The sequence below is a fragment of the Chelonia mydas genome, chromosome 5 (assembly GCF_015237465.2).
Source record: "Chelonia mydas isolate rCheMyd1 chromosome 5, rCheMyd1.pri.v2, whole genome shotgun sequence".
Lineage (NCBI taxonomy): Eukaryota > Metazoa > Chordata > Testudines > Cheloniidae > Chelonia > Chelonia mydas.
The window spans coordinates 44,604,379-44,616,668 of NC_051245.2; the positions used below are offsets into that span (position 1 = coordinate 44,604,379).

Below are 12,290 nucleotides of genomic sequence, written 5' to 3' on the forward strand. Positions count from 1 at the left end.
TTGATGTATGGGGAAGCTGTATGTAATATTAAGATTGATCTGGGTTGTACAACTTTCAAAGTGCCTGAATTTGTGGAAGACTTTAAAATTATAAATAGAAAAATTTATTATTTTTTTATAACAGTTCTCTCTCCCTCTTCTTCCTTCTCCTTCATTTTTCCTGTTTTCATTTGCATAAATAAAACTTGTTAATGTGGTGTTATGTTTGGCAGCTCCTCATAATATATGCAGTATTTTTCAGATTGTTGAAACTTTCTCTGGTGTCAAGTTTCACATAAATTTGCACAATAGCAATGTGAACCTGAAATTAAAGCCAGACTAATAACAGTAAAATAAAAAAAATGGCATTCACGTGGCTTAATATGTCCTCAGTCATTGCAGTATTCATTGCATGTTTTAATAATGATAAATTTCTGCAGTATTACTTATATTGTTTTGTTTCTATTCTTTTTAGGATCCTAATCAGTTAATCCGTGCAAGTGCTTTGAGAGTTTTATCTAGTATCCGTGTGCCAATTATTGTTCCTATTATGATGCTTGCTATTAAAGAAGCTTCTGCTGATTTATCTCCTTATGTTAGAAAAAATGCAGCCCATGCAATCCAAAAACTGTATAGGTAAGTAGTCTTTTACCGTAAATGTTGAAAAGCTATCCTAGGGAAATTCTGCGCCACTGTGGCTCAACATAAAAATGCTCTCCCCGCCCCGCCCCCTGCAGAAAATGGTTTCTGTGGGGAAGCAAACACAAGTCGCACCCATACTTATCACCCCTGCTCCGCAGCTCAGTCATGTCAGTTTGGGCATCTGGTGGGAGAGGTAAATCACTGGGGGGAGGGGCGGTCTGGGAATGCCCCCGGCTGCACAGGGATGTTAGTCTCCATCCTCCCTCTACCCCCCCCCACCCAGTTGTGACAGAGTTCCTCCCCCCCCTCCCTCTTCCCTGCATGGAGCAGCTGGGGCTGGGTCAGATGAATCCCCAGAAACGTCCCAAAAAGAAAAGGAGTACTTGTGGCACCTTAGAGACTAATAAATTTATTTGAGCATAAGAATTCATAGGAATGCATCTGATGAAGTGAGCTGTAGCTCACGAAAGCTTATGCTCAAATAAATTGGTTAGTCTCTAATGTGCCACAAGTACTCCTTTTCTTTTTGCGAATACAGACTAACACGGCGGCTACTCTGAAACCAGAAACTTCCCCTGGCTACTCTGAAACCAGAAACTTCCCCTGGCTACAGGAAGTTCGGCACCATGGGGGAGGTGGGAGGTGAGGGGGGTTTGGATACAGGGGAGTTGGGCGGACAAGGGGAGAAGCTCCCAGTACAGGGATCCCTCCACCACGCCCCCTCCACATCTGGAGCCCCCTGGAAATTCTTCAAAGCTGTGTTCATTGACCCGCACATGTTCAGTAGCTCTCCTTGTGCTTCCGACCAAGGGTGTAAGGGGTGGTGCAGGTCTTTACTGCTGCGTGGTCTGAGTTGAAATTGTGTCCACCTTCAGTGCGTAACCTGCATAGTAAACTCGTTCTAAATAGTTTTTATATCTAGTTTAGTAGTTTTAGTTCACATAAGGTTACCGTTAGTGTAGGATAAATCTTCCCCCATAGTCCCCCATTCCAGGGGCAATCCTTCCTGGGACTGTGCCCAAAGTCTTGAGATTCAGAAGTGCATCTCCTGTCCTCACTCTACTCTGTAGTGATGAGCATCAACAGTGCCTGTACTGCCTAGGAGAAGCACATATATCAGCACGGTGCAATAATTAGAGAGGTACAAGAGCTCTGTCTTAGCAAGTTTCTGATGGAGAAGGCTATGAGGCCTTGCTCTCACCCGGGCTCTGGAGACCGCCATATATATCAGCCTCAATCAATGAGCAGCACCCCTGCAAGCTCGAGCCTTGAGCAAAGCTTTTACCATCAAAGTGGAAAGAGTCCTCCTGCAGGACTCCCCATGAGAGTAAGGGGCACTCTCATGGGTGCGAGGGCAGATCCCTGTAAAGGACTGTCCATAAGAAACACGTTTCCTTCCTGAGCTGGTCCAGGCTGGGTAAGATGTCACAGATGGAACTGACAGAATCAGCTCTGCTGAAGGCCCCTAGATTGTATGAAAAGTATGAAAAAAGAGGGATCCTCTGGTTCTGGTGTGACAGTGGGATCAAAGCGAAAAGACAGACACTTGCCAGTCCCATCTACAAGTAAAGGTCTACTGCCTCAATTATCTGAAGACCGACTAGTGAAGATAGGTGAGCCAGGTCCTTCAGATGTCCCAGCTGGAACTCCCTGGACTCCGGGCGGTATTGAGACCTTCGTAACCCCCGGAAGATGTATTCCTCCTTTACCCGCAGTCTCCACTTCTCTTGCACCCTGTCCTCCTGAGGGATGTCCTTACCCCTGAGTAGGAATTGTTACAGCTGTCTTAGGAGCAGTTACGTTCCCTGAGAAGAAGGACCACAGTTCAGACTGTGCTGTACACTCTAGCACCCAGGAAGAGACACCAGAGACAGCCTTTTAAGCCGCGACTGCCCCCTGCACACACTCCGTATTACCAACATCCACCTGAGCCTCTATGCAAATGGCAGAGGATCTGGAGGTCCCGTTTCTAGGCTCCTACTTCCACAGCTTCTGCTTATTTCCAACTGCAGGCCAAAGGCCATTTTTCACATGCAAGTTGAGACTCGCTTACCACCATTGTTGCAATCTTTGCCTCCCCTAGACAAGTCAAGAGGTCATCTTATCCTTTTCGCCCACACCTAGGACAAGATCACCACAGAGTTGGGTCCTAGAGGTTATCCATCTAGGAGTTTTTCTTTCCCATCTCCCCGGTCCTTCTCAGGGACCACTCTGATCAGATGATTCTTCAACAAGAGGCGGAATCCCTCTTAAATTGGGGGGCAGTAAAATGTGTCCTGCCTCACTACCATGGAATAGGGTTCTACTCCCCATATTTCCTAATCCCCAAAAAAGACAGCAGATAGAGACCCGTCCTTGACCTTCGACAACTCAACATCTTTATTTGAAAGCTGAAGTTCAGGATGATTATGCTGGCATTGATTATCCCCTCCCTTCAGGAGGGAATGTGGTTTGTGGCTCTCGACATGAAGGATGTATATTTCCACATAAATATTCATGTATCTCACGTATCTCGTATGCTTTATGGTTATCCAAGATCACTACCAGTTTCGTGTCCTCCCTTTTAGGCTTGTATGGCACCCAAGGTATTCACAAAAATTGCTCACTGTAGTAGCAGCTGAGATATGATGTCAGGGCTACATGGTGTTTCCATACCTAGATGACTAGCTCCAGGTGGGCCAATCTCATCAGGAAGTCATGTCACTCACAGAATTTATTGGACACCTTCTTGCTACCGTAGGGGTTGAAGAAAAGTCCATTTGATCACCTAAAGGATGTTAAATTTTTATAGGAGCACAGCTGAACTCTTTCTCCTCCCCCCAACCCCCCCCAAGCACTTCTCCCCACAGGCAGGTTTCACATAATGAGCAACTTGATCTCTCACATGACACGCAGACTGCAAACTATAGTACAAAGCTGCCTTTATTTGCTAGGCCACATGGCTGCATACACCTCCGTGACACCATTTGCCAGACTCCACTTGCCCTGCCTATAAGCTTGGTTTCATTCGACTTATCTACCAAGCGAGATCATATTGACTCTCATGTCACTGTTCCTATCAGAGCTCTCATCTCCCTCAATTGGTGGTCCAATCCACACAGGATCATGGTAGGGATTCCTTTCAACCCTACCACACTGTAGGCCACCATCCTGACTGCCTCCCTTACAGGGTGAGGTACTCACCTGGATCACAATACTGCTCAGGGTACCTGGACCACAAGAAAGGCCAAACTGTGCACCAACTTACGGGAGCTAAGAGCAGTCGTATAAGGCCTTCCTTCCCCTTATACGCTCACTCTATGTATAGATAACGTCAGACAGTATCGCCATAAGAAAAGGAGGACTTGTGGCACCTTAGAGACTAACCAATTTATTTGAGCATGAGCTTTCGTGAGCTACAGCTCACTTCATCGGATGCATACTGTGGAAATCGCAGAAGACATTATATACACAGACACCATGAAACAATACCTCCTCCCACCCCACTCTCCTGCTGGTAATAGCTTATCTAAAGTGATCATCAAGTTGGGCCATTTCCAGCACAAATCCAGGTTTTCTCACCCTCCGCCCTCCCACAAACAAACTCACTTTCTTGCTGGTAATAGCCCATCCAAAGTGACCACTGTCTTCACAATGCGTTTGATAATCAAGGTGGGCCATTTCCTGCAGAAATCCGGGTTCTCTCACCCCCTCACCCCCCTCCAAAAAACCACACACACAAACTCACTCTCCTGCTGGTAATAGCCTATCCAAAGTGACCACTCTCCTTACAACCTGCATGAAAATCAAAGTGGGCCATTTCCAGCACAAATCCAGGTTTTCTCACTCCCCCACCCCCATACTCACACAAACTCATTCTCCTGCTGGTAATAGCTCATCCGAAGTGACCACTCCCCCTACAATGTGCATGATAATCAAGGTGGGCCATTTCCAGCACAAATCCAGGTTTTCTCACCCCCCCCCCCCCCCACACACACAAACTCACTCTCCTGCTGGCAATAGCTCATCCAAACTGACCACTCTCCCCACACTGTGCATGACAATCAAGGTGGGCCACTTCCAGCATAAATCCAAGTTTAACCAGAACGTCTGGGGCGGGGGAGGAAAAAACAAGGGGAAATAGGCTACCTTGCATAATGACTTAGCCACTCCCAGTCTCTATTTAAGCCTAAATTAATAGTATCCAATTTGCAAATGAATTCCAATTCAGCCGTTTCTCGCTGGACTCTGGATTTGAAGTTTTTTTGTTGTAAGATAGCGACCTTCATGTCTCTGATTGCGTGACCAGAGAGATTGAAGTGTTCTCCGACTGGTTTATGAATGTTATAATTTTTGACATCTGATTTGTGTCCATTTATTGGATTGGAGAGCTGGTGGGAGGTCCCTTACAGCAGCTGCTGGGTAGTGCTGGAAGTCCCTCTGCTGCTGTCGGAGGCGGCTGGGAGCTGCAGAGGAAGGGGGGCCTGCGAGCGGTGGCAGCTGTTTGGGGAGCTGTGGGGGGCCCCACAGCTGCTGAGCAGCTCTGGGGTGCTTCTGCTGCCATTGCTGGTGGCTGGGCAGCTGAGGGGTCCCCACTGGCAGTGGCAGCTGGTTAGTGTGGGGGTCCTCACGCTGCTGGCACTGGGGAGCTCTGGGGATGGCCCTTCCAGCAGCTGCTGAGAAGCTCCAGGGTCCCTCTGCCTTCTCAAGTCACAAAAATTATCTGGCACATCTCAGTGTCTATCCCAGTCACCTCCAGCAGGGCAGATAGGAGGTCCCAGCCAAGAAGTTGGAATATTTCTATCAGTACCTGATCACAAGGTCCTTAGTTGTACAAGCAGCTCAAGAAGTTGTAACAGGGAGCTCCCAGAACCACTCCTTGTGAGGAGAGTCCTAAGAAACTGAATCTCTTAGGCCATAAGGGTCCTTTCTTCTGTGAGCCTCCAAATTAGAATGGCCAACTGTCAAGCCTTGTTCTGTATATAGGGCTTCCTCTTCTGGGATAGGTTCTCAAAGCTACTTGATAAGCCGCCAAAAGTCCATCAGGATGAGCTTAAAAACCTTTATGTCAGAAAGTAAATATAGTGCAAGAAGTTCAGTACAGGCTGCACTTGTAGATTCCAATGCAGTGGCAGGGATTATGGTGTCAGCTGCCGCCATAGGGTGTTCTTCATAGGTATAAGCATCTAGGATCCCTCAGATGATAAAGATAATAGAAGATCTCCCTTTTCGAAGGTACCGAATTATTTAGCAGGAATGCAGTTGAAACTCTTTATAGTTTCAAGGATAGAAGTGACTTTACATTTCTAAGACTCTGCGTCCCCACCTTGCAGAGAAAAGAGGTAGCAGCTCTACTATAGGCACACATCTCTGCCCCAATACCATTAGAACCTCTGAGGAAGAAGCAGAAATTCCTCTGTGACCACCCTGTAACTTGGACAGGCTGGTTTTAAAAACAAACAAACCCTCTCCTCCCAAAACATCCTTCAGTTTCTACATGAGTATAGAGCGACTGATCAGACCACCTACAGATCCCTTTTTCCTTTGTTGCCTCCCCCACTTCCCCCCACGAAGAGTCTTGGAATGGGATAATCTAGGACCAATGTGTCCTCTATAGTAAGCAAAGTATCCCATCCAGTTGCAGACTGTTCCAACCCCTGCTCCCTTCTGTCTCCTTTCAGGGACCCCTCTCATGAGAGTTGGTTGAAACAATAGGTAGACTCCCTGCTACAACTGGGAGCAGTGGAAAAAGTGCACTTTAGTATTCAAAGGAAAGGGTTTCACTTCTTTCTTCTTTGGAATTAAGGAAATTGAACACCCGTGCTTGACCTTTGATGTCTCAACATATTTATTCATTGTGTTAAATTCTGTATTGTCCCCCTAATTTCCATGATACCTTCCCTGGATCCTGTGGAATGGCTCACAACTCTCAACGGTCAAAATAGATCCTTTCACATCTCCATCCATCTGGTACACAGGAAGTACCCATGGTTTCTGGTATGAGCACTAAGGAGTCCTGCCTTTCAGTCTCTCAGCAGCTCCTCGGGTCTTCACCAAATTCAAATGGTCAAACTGGCTGTACATCTTTGGAGGTGAGACATACAAGTTTATCCTATCTAAGAACTGGCTGGCTTTGGGAAAATCACCACAGCAGGTAACTGACTTAATTCATTTGATATTCCACCTATTGGCTTCGCTAGGCCTAAAAGTCAACAAAGTCCACTCTGACCTCCAACTGAAACTATAGAATTCACCAGGACAGTGTCAGATTTCACATTGGCCCTAACATACTTACGTCAGCAATGATTCTAAATTATAATCGATTAGACGGCTCCAGATGCATCGCAAAACACTAGTGAGGATGTACTTGAACTCCTAGGATACATTTAAGCATGCATCTATGTCTCACAGCAAGCCAGACTTGACTTTGAGGCTCTGCAAGGATGGTTGAGATCAATATATCTACCAAACAGACCCAGCATAGTCCTCCTTGGTCATTATTCCTTCAGAATTCCTATCCTCACTAAATTGCTAGGCAGAACCACAGCATTTCCTTTCCTCTGTCTCTCCCTACCAAGGCCTTAGTGATGGATGCCTCCACTCAAGGAAGGGGAGCCCATTTTGATCATCAAGATTCGAGGACTACGGTTGGCACAGGAGGCCATCCTGTATATAGATGTCCTGGTGTTCAGGGCCATATTGTTAGCATGCAAGGCTTTCTTACTCCTTCTTTGAGTCCTCATTGTTCAAGTTCTGACAGACAACACTACTGTGATTCACTCCAACAGGCAGGTAGTGGGGAGAGATCCTCCCTACTCCGTCAAAAATGACACATTTTCTAAACTGGTGCCTTCTTCATCACATTAGATCAGGAGCTCTCCGCCTACTTGATCTACAAAACACCCTACTGGATCAACTTAGCAGGGACATTTCAGAGAACTATGAATGGTCCTTCATGATTCAGTCCTCCCACGACATCTTGCTCAGGTGGTGATTCCTGATAGCGGGCCTCCTTTCTACCCTACTTGGCAACAAATGCTGGACATCTTGCTCCAAAGGCGTGTCAAGCCTGGGTTTGCTGATGTCCTCTTTTCTACTTGCTGTGGGCACAGAGACTGTTCTACACCTTCCCACCGATTTCTTTGATACCCAGTATCCTCAGGAAACTAAAATGGGATGAAGGCACTGTGATCATGATAGCCCCTACATGGCCAGGCATTTTTTGTTTTTCTCCCAGGTGAATCTGTCAGCCTGTCCACCAATCACCTTAATCACTTTTCACTGACATAATTTTGAAGAAGCAAGGCTGGATTTTGCACCTGTATTCTGCATTTGTTATACTTGACAGCCTGGATGCTGGTTGGATGACTTATTAGAGGGGAGCTGCTGCTATATAATTCTAAAACGTGAAAAATCAGAAAACTGTCCACCAAAATGACTTAAAGAACTGAATGGAAGAGGTTTTCTGACTTGATGGCTCAGCAGCAGCTCTTGCATTGACAACCTCAGTCTTGGTTATTCTGAACTACTTACTTACCCTGAAGCAATCTGGACTTTGTCAGTTCAATCATGGTACATTTAGCAGCGCTCTCTGCAAATTACCCTCCAGTTTGGGGTTAAATTTCAAATCTCATGGTTTCAAGGTTTTCGAAGAGCCTCACTCATATCTTCCGCCTGTTAGAGATTCTCTTCCCACTCCCCCCTACCCCCCTCACCTTTCTGGAACATCAACATAGTTCTCACTGGCTTAATGGGACTCTTGCTCCCCTTTTGAGCCCATGGCAACCTGCTTTCTTTCTCAGCTGTCAATGAGAACAGCCTTTTTGATGGTTGTTACTTCCACCAGGAGAGTGAAAGTAATTCAGGCCTTTCTTGCTGATCCCCTTTATGCCCTATTTCAGAAAGACCAAGGTCACTCTTAAGCCTCACACCAAGTTACTTCCTAAGGTAGGACAGGATTTCCACCTTAATCAATCCATCCACCTTCCAGTTTTTTTGAAACCTCATTCCATCCAACATGAAATAAAACTTCACACCCTAGACATGATGCTTTTATTTAGATTGTGTCTGTCTGACTGTGGCTTCTGCAGAAAGGATTTAGTGGGTTTTTTATTGTATTGAGACTGGGTATCAGATAGCTAAGAAGGAGCCTTTGGCTCTCCTTAGAACTCATTCCACTAGGGGCGTAGGTAGCCACCGCTGCTTGCTTGGGTAATATACCCGTATCTGAAATATGTAGAGATGTTGCCTGGAGCATGGTTCATTTACTTAGTACTACATATTCCTCAGTATAGGCTTTCATATTTGATGCCAACTTTGTTAAGGCTGTCCTGCAGTCACTCTTCAAGTAGGACCTCTCTTTCCACCTCCAGGCTTGAAAGAACTTCTTCAGTCACAGAGAGTAGAATCTGTAAGGACAATCACTCAGAGAGCATGGTGTCTTATCTTGAAGAATCCAGTTGCTGTACAGTGTCTTGTCCACACAGATTCTACAACCTGTCCTCCTTACCTGATGATTTGCAGTCCTATCCATGTGGGATTCTTATTGGTAAAGGAAGTGAGTGGTAATTGGGGATCTCCTGCCCCTTATGCCCTTGGCTAAGATGATTGGAAGGGTAGGTGGAGTGCAGACACAGCCCTGGAGGTGGACACTCTTATTAAAAAATAAAAACCTGATGATGTGTGCATGGGATGCATGCACACCTAGAATAGGATCTTTGTGGACAATACTGTAGGGTAAATAACAATACTTTTCAAAATAGAGGAATGGTACTGAGAACAGACAAAAATCTAATTTGTCAGCATTTAATTCCTGTGCTCTAGTTAATTTCTACTGTAAACCCCTGCTTATTTCTGCCATGTAATGTCAGCTTTAAAGAACCTGAAATTGTCTTCAGTCTTTGTAGTAAAACCTTTTATTTATTTGATAAGAATCAGTTTTTGTTTAGTCCATAAGTGTTATCTTGTTCTTATTCCATTATGTCAACTCAGTCCATGAGAGTTTTGCCCCTAAGTCTTCGAAGATGAAAGATATGGATCACTTTGAAAGGGTTTTCAGATATTTAAGTAACTGCTTTCCAAAATGTATGACAGTGCCTTCTTTCAATGTCTTCTCCCTTGGGAAGTGGACAGTTGAAGCTAACATGCTTGCTTGTGTTCTCCTATCTTAACAATTTCAGGCTGCAGTAATTCTCAGATGCGTGCATATACATGGCATCGTAACTCAAGTTCATATTTTCCTTCTCTGAAATATAACACTTATCTTCCCTATACCTATTCATATAGAACTTTGAACTTGAGGTCTGTATTTCCCAGTAATTCCCATAACAACTCAGAGTAATGCTCTGTTGAATATAGCTTTTTTAAAAAGTAGATTCCAGGACTCTAACCTGTTAGTGGTCAGACTAATGGAACAAGCAGTTTTCAAAATTCTGATCTTTACTGATGAAGGGGGTTAGAAATTTTTTTTTATTAAACAGAAAACTAACCCTCCAAATCCTCCAACCCTGTTCTGAATGTTTGTGTGTTTTGTGTTTTTTGTGAGTTGAGGTGCCTGCTTAGTTCGAGAATAGTGAACTGTCTGAATGCTGTAACAGAAATTAATGTGAACTATTCTTTGCCATTTTGTTTCACACACTCCTCTGCATCTTTCTCCTTCCCCACAATACCATGTGTTTGGTTTAAAAATAATTTCACTTTTCCCTTGTTTGTTTCCTTCCCCTCCTTGCTAAGCCTAGCTTATCTTTGTTTCAAGTGTAAACCTGACCATAAAATGTTAAAGGAATATATTTTAAAAATGAAAAAAAACCTATCCTTTGCCTTGTTTCTGTTTTTTAGTCTTGATCCAGAGCAAAAGGAAATGTTAATTGAAGTGATAGAAAAACTTCTGAAAGATAAAAGTACGGTAAGTAACACAAATTTAGTGTAATTTTTAAGAGTATAATTGTACTGGTCACACTCTTTCAGCAGCAAACCTACTTAATGGTTGCCATTACATACCATTAAATTTGAACTATGCAACATAGCTGACCATCTTAATTCTAGCATTTCCTAGCTTACAGATGCTTGAATTTGCAACCTTACTGTTTTATGTGAAATTACATTGTATTTAAGAAATGTTATCATATTCTTAAAGTCTGCATTGTTATGCTTCCACACAAGATGGCAGAAAGGAGTTTGACATGAAGTTTTAACTTTGGCATTTTCTGGCTTTTGCGTGCTTCATCATACCACCTTAGTGTTCTATAAGAGCTTTGGTTTAATATTGCCACAGGGTTTCTTTCTTTTTTAAAAGAATACTATTGAGAAGGTAATAAAACAAAATACGGAAATTCACTCTTTAGGACTCCAAAGCGCTGTTGTCATGTGGGACGTCAGGGAAGAGAGGCGGGAGAAGCACAGACAGTGTAAATACAATAGTCTGGAACTATTTGGCTAGATACCACCAGAATGCCCTGATCCATGCACTTTAAAAACCCCATTGAAGGGAGTTGTTATCTTGCAAATTGTGGCCCTAATTTGGGATATCATTTAAGTCCTTGCTGAAAGTTCAGCCACTTAGGTATTGCCCTGATTTAGAGCAGTCTGTTGCACCATGTATCTAAGGCCCTGATTCAGGAAAACATGTAAGTGTGTACTTGAAGATAATGAGTGTGTACTTGAAGATACATGTGAGTATAGCCATTGACTTTTGCAGGACTACTTGCCTGCTTAAAGTTAAGCATGTGTAAAAATGCTTTCCTGGTTTGGGACCTCAGTTAGCCATGAAAGCGTTCTCAAGAAAACGAACTTAGCATATGAGCTTTCTACCACTTTATTTTCAAAAGTGCACTGTCTAAAATCAAAACAAATTTTCACAGCGAGGACTTTTATTTATATGGTAAAATTAATGTTTAGACCCCTTCCAGTTGGTTTGCTTGTACAGATGTTCTAGAAAAAATAGTAGTCTCCTTGAAAAATTGTTCAACTGTTCTTCATCAAACATTTTTTAAATTCCCCTTTAAGGACAGACAGTTGTGTGTGTGTCTAGTCTTTATGTTGGCAATTCCTGACTTATGGATATTTAATTTTGCAGGCTTCATGTTTTTGTAATGTAGCTTTTGTAGGGATTTTCTTGTTGTGTGGGGTTTTTTTGCTCTTCATATTTTTAAAGAAGGAAAAAATCCAAAAAAGCACCTTTATTTATCTAAACAACATGGCTAAATGCCACTAGAAAGACAAAAATTATTTCGGTTTGTCTCCCAGAACACTACAGATGTTGTGTGGCCTGCTCATAAAGAGGTCAGTGACACAAGATTTCAACTGCTTTGTGTAGAAAACTTTTCTGTGGAGATCATGCCATCCTTTGAGTATATATTTATGATAACACTGAAGGACACCAAGACTCCTTAGATGGTATTGTAATTAGACACCTGCAGTGTGCCAACTCACGTGGGTTCGTGGGCTTCGGGGCTGTTTAATTGCAGTGTAGATGTTCCGGTGTGAGCTGTAGTTTGAGTTCTGGGACCCTCCCACTTCGCACAGTCTTAGAGCCAAGGCTCCAGCCTGAGCCTGAACGTCTACACTGCAATTAAACAGCCCCTTGGCCCAAGTCAGCTGGCATGGGCCGGCTGCAAGTTTTAATGAGTCAGGGCTAACTACATCCTAATCTGATTAGATACAGAAGTGCTGTTTAGCTGTCCAATACCTAG

At 43.9% G+C, this 12,290-nt stretch overlaps 1 protein-coding gene across 7 annotated transcripts in view; it reads left to right on the plus strand.

The window, feature by feature from the left end:
* Positions 1–12,290, plus strand: part of AP3B1 (adaptor related protein complex 3 subunit beta 1) — a 338,592-nt gene that overhangs the window by 82,284 nt on the left and 244,018 nt on the right. For all 7 annotated transcript variants that reach the window (XR_006291016.1, XR_006291017.1, XM_037902963.2 and 4 more), the window contains 2 exons: positions 455–615; positions 10,438–10,504. Coding sequence is in view for 5 of the 7 variants with exons in the window: in XM_037902963.2 (XP_037758891.1) it covers positions 455–615; positions 10,438–10,504 (228 nt within the window). In the remaining 2 variants the exon portion in view is untranslated. The remainder of the gene's footprint in view (positions 1–454; positions 616–10,437; positions 10,505–12,290) is intronic.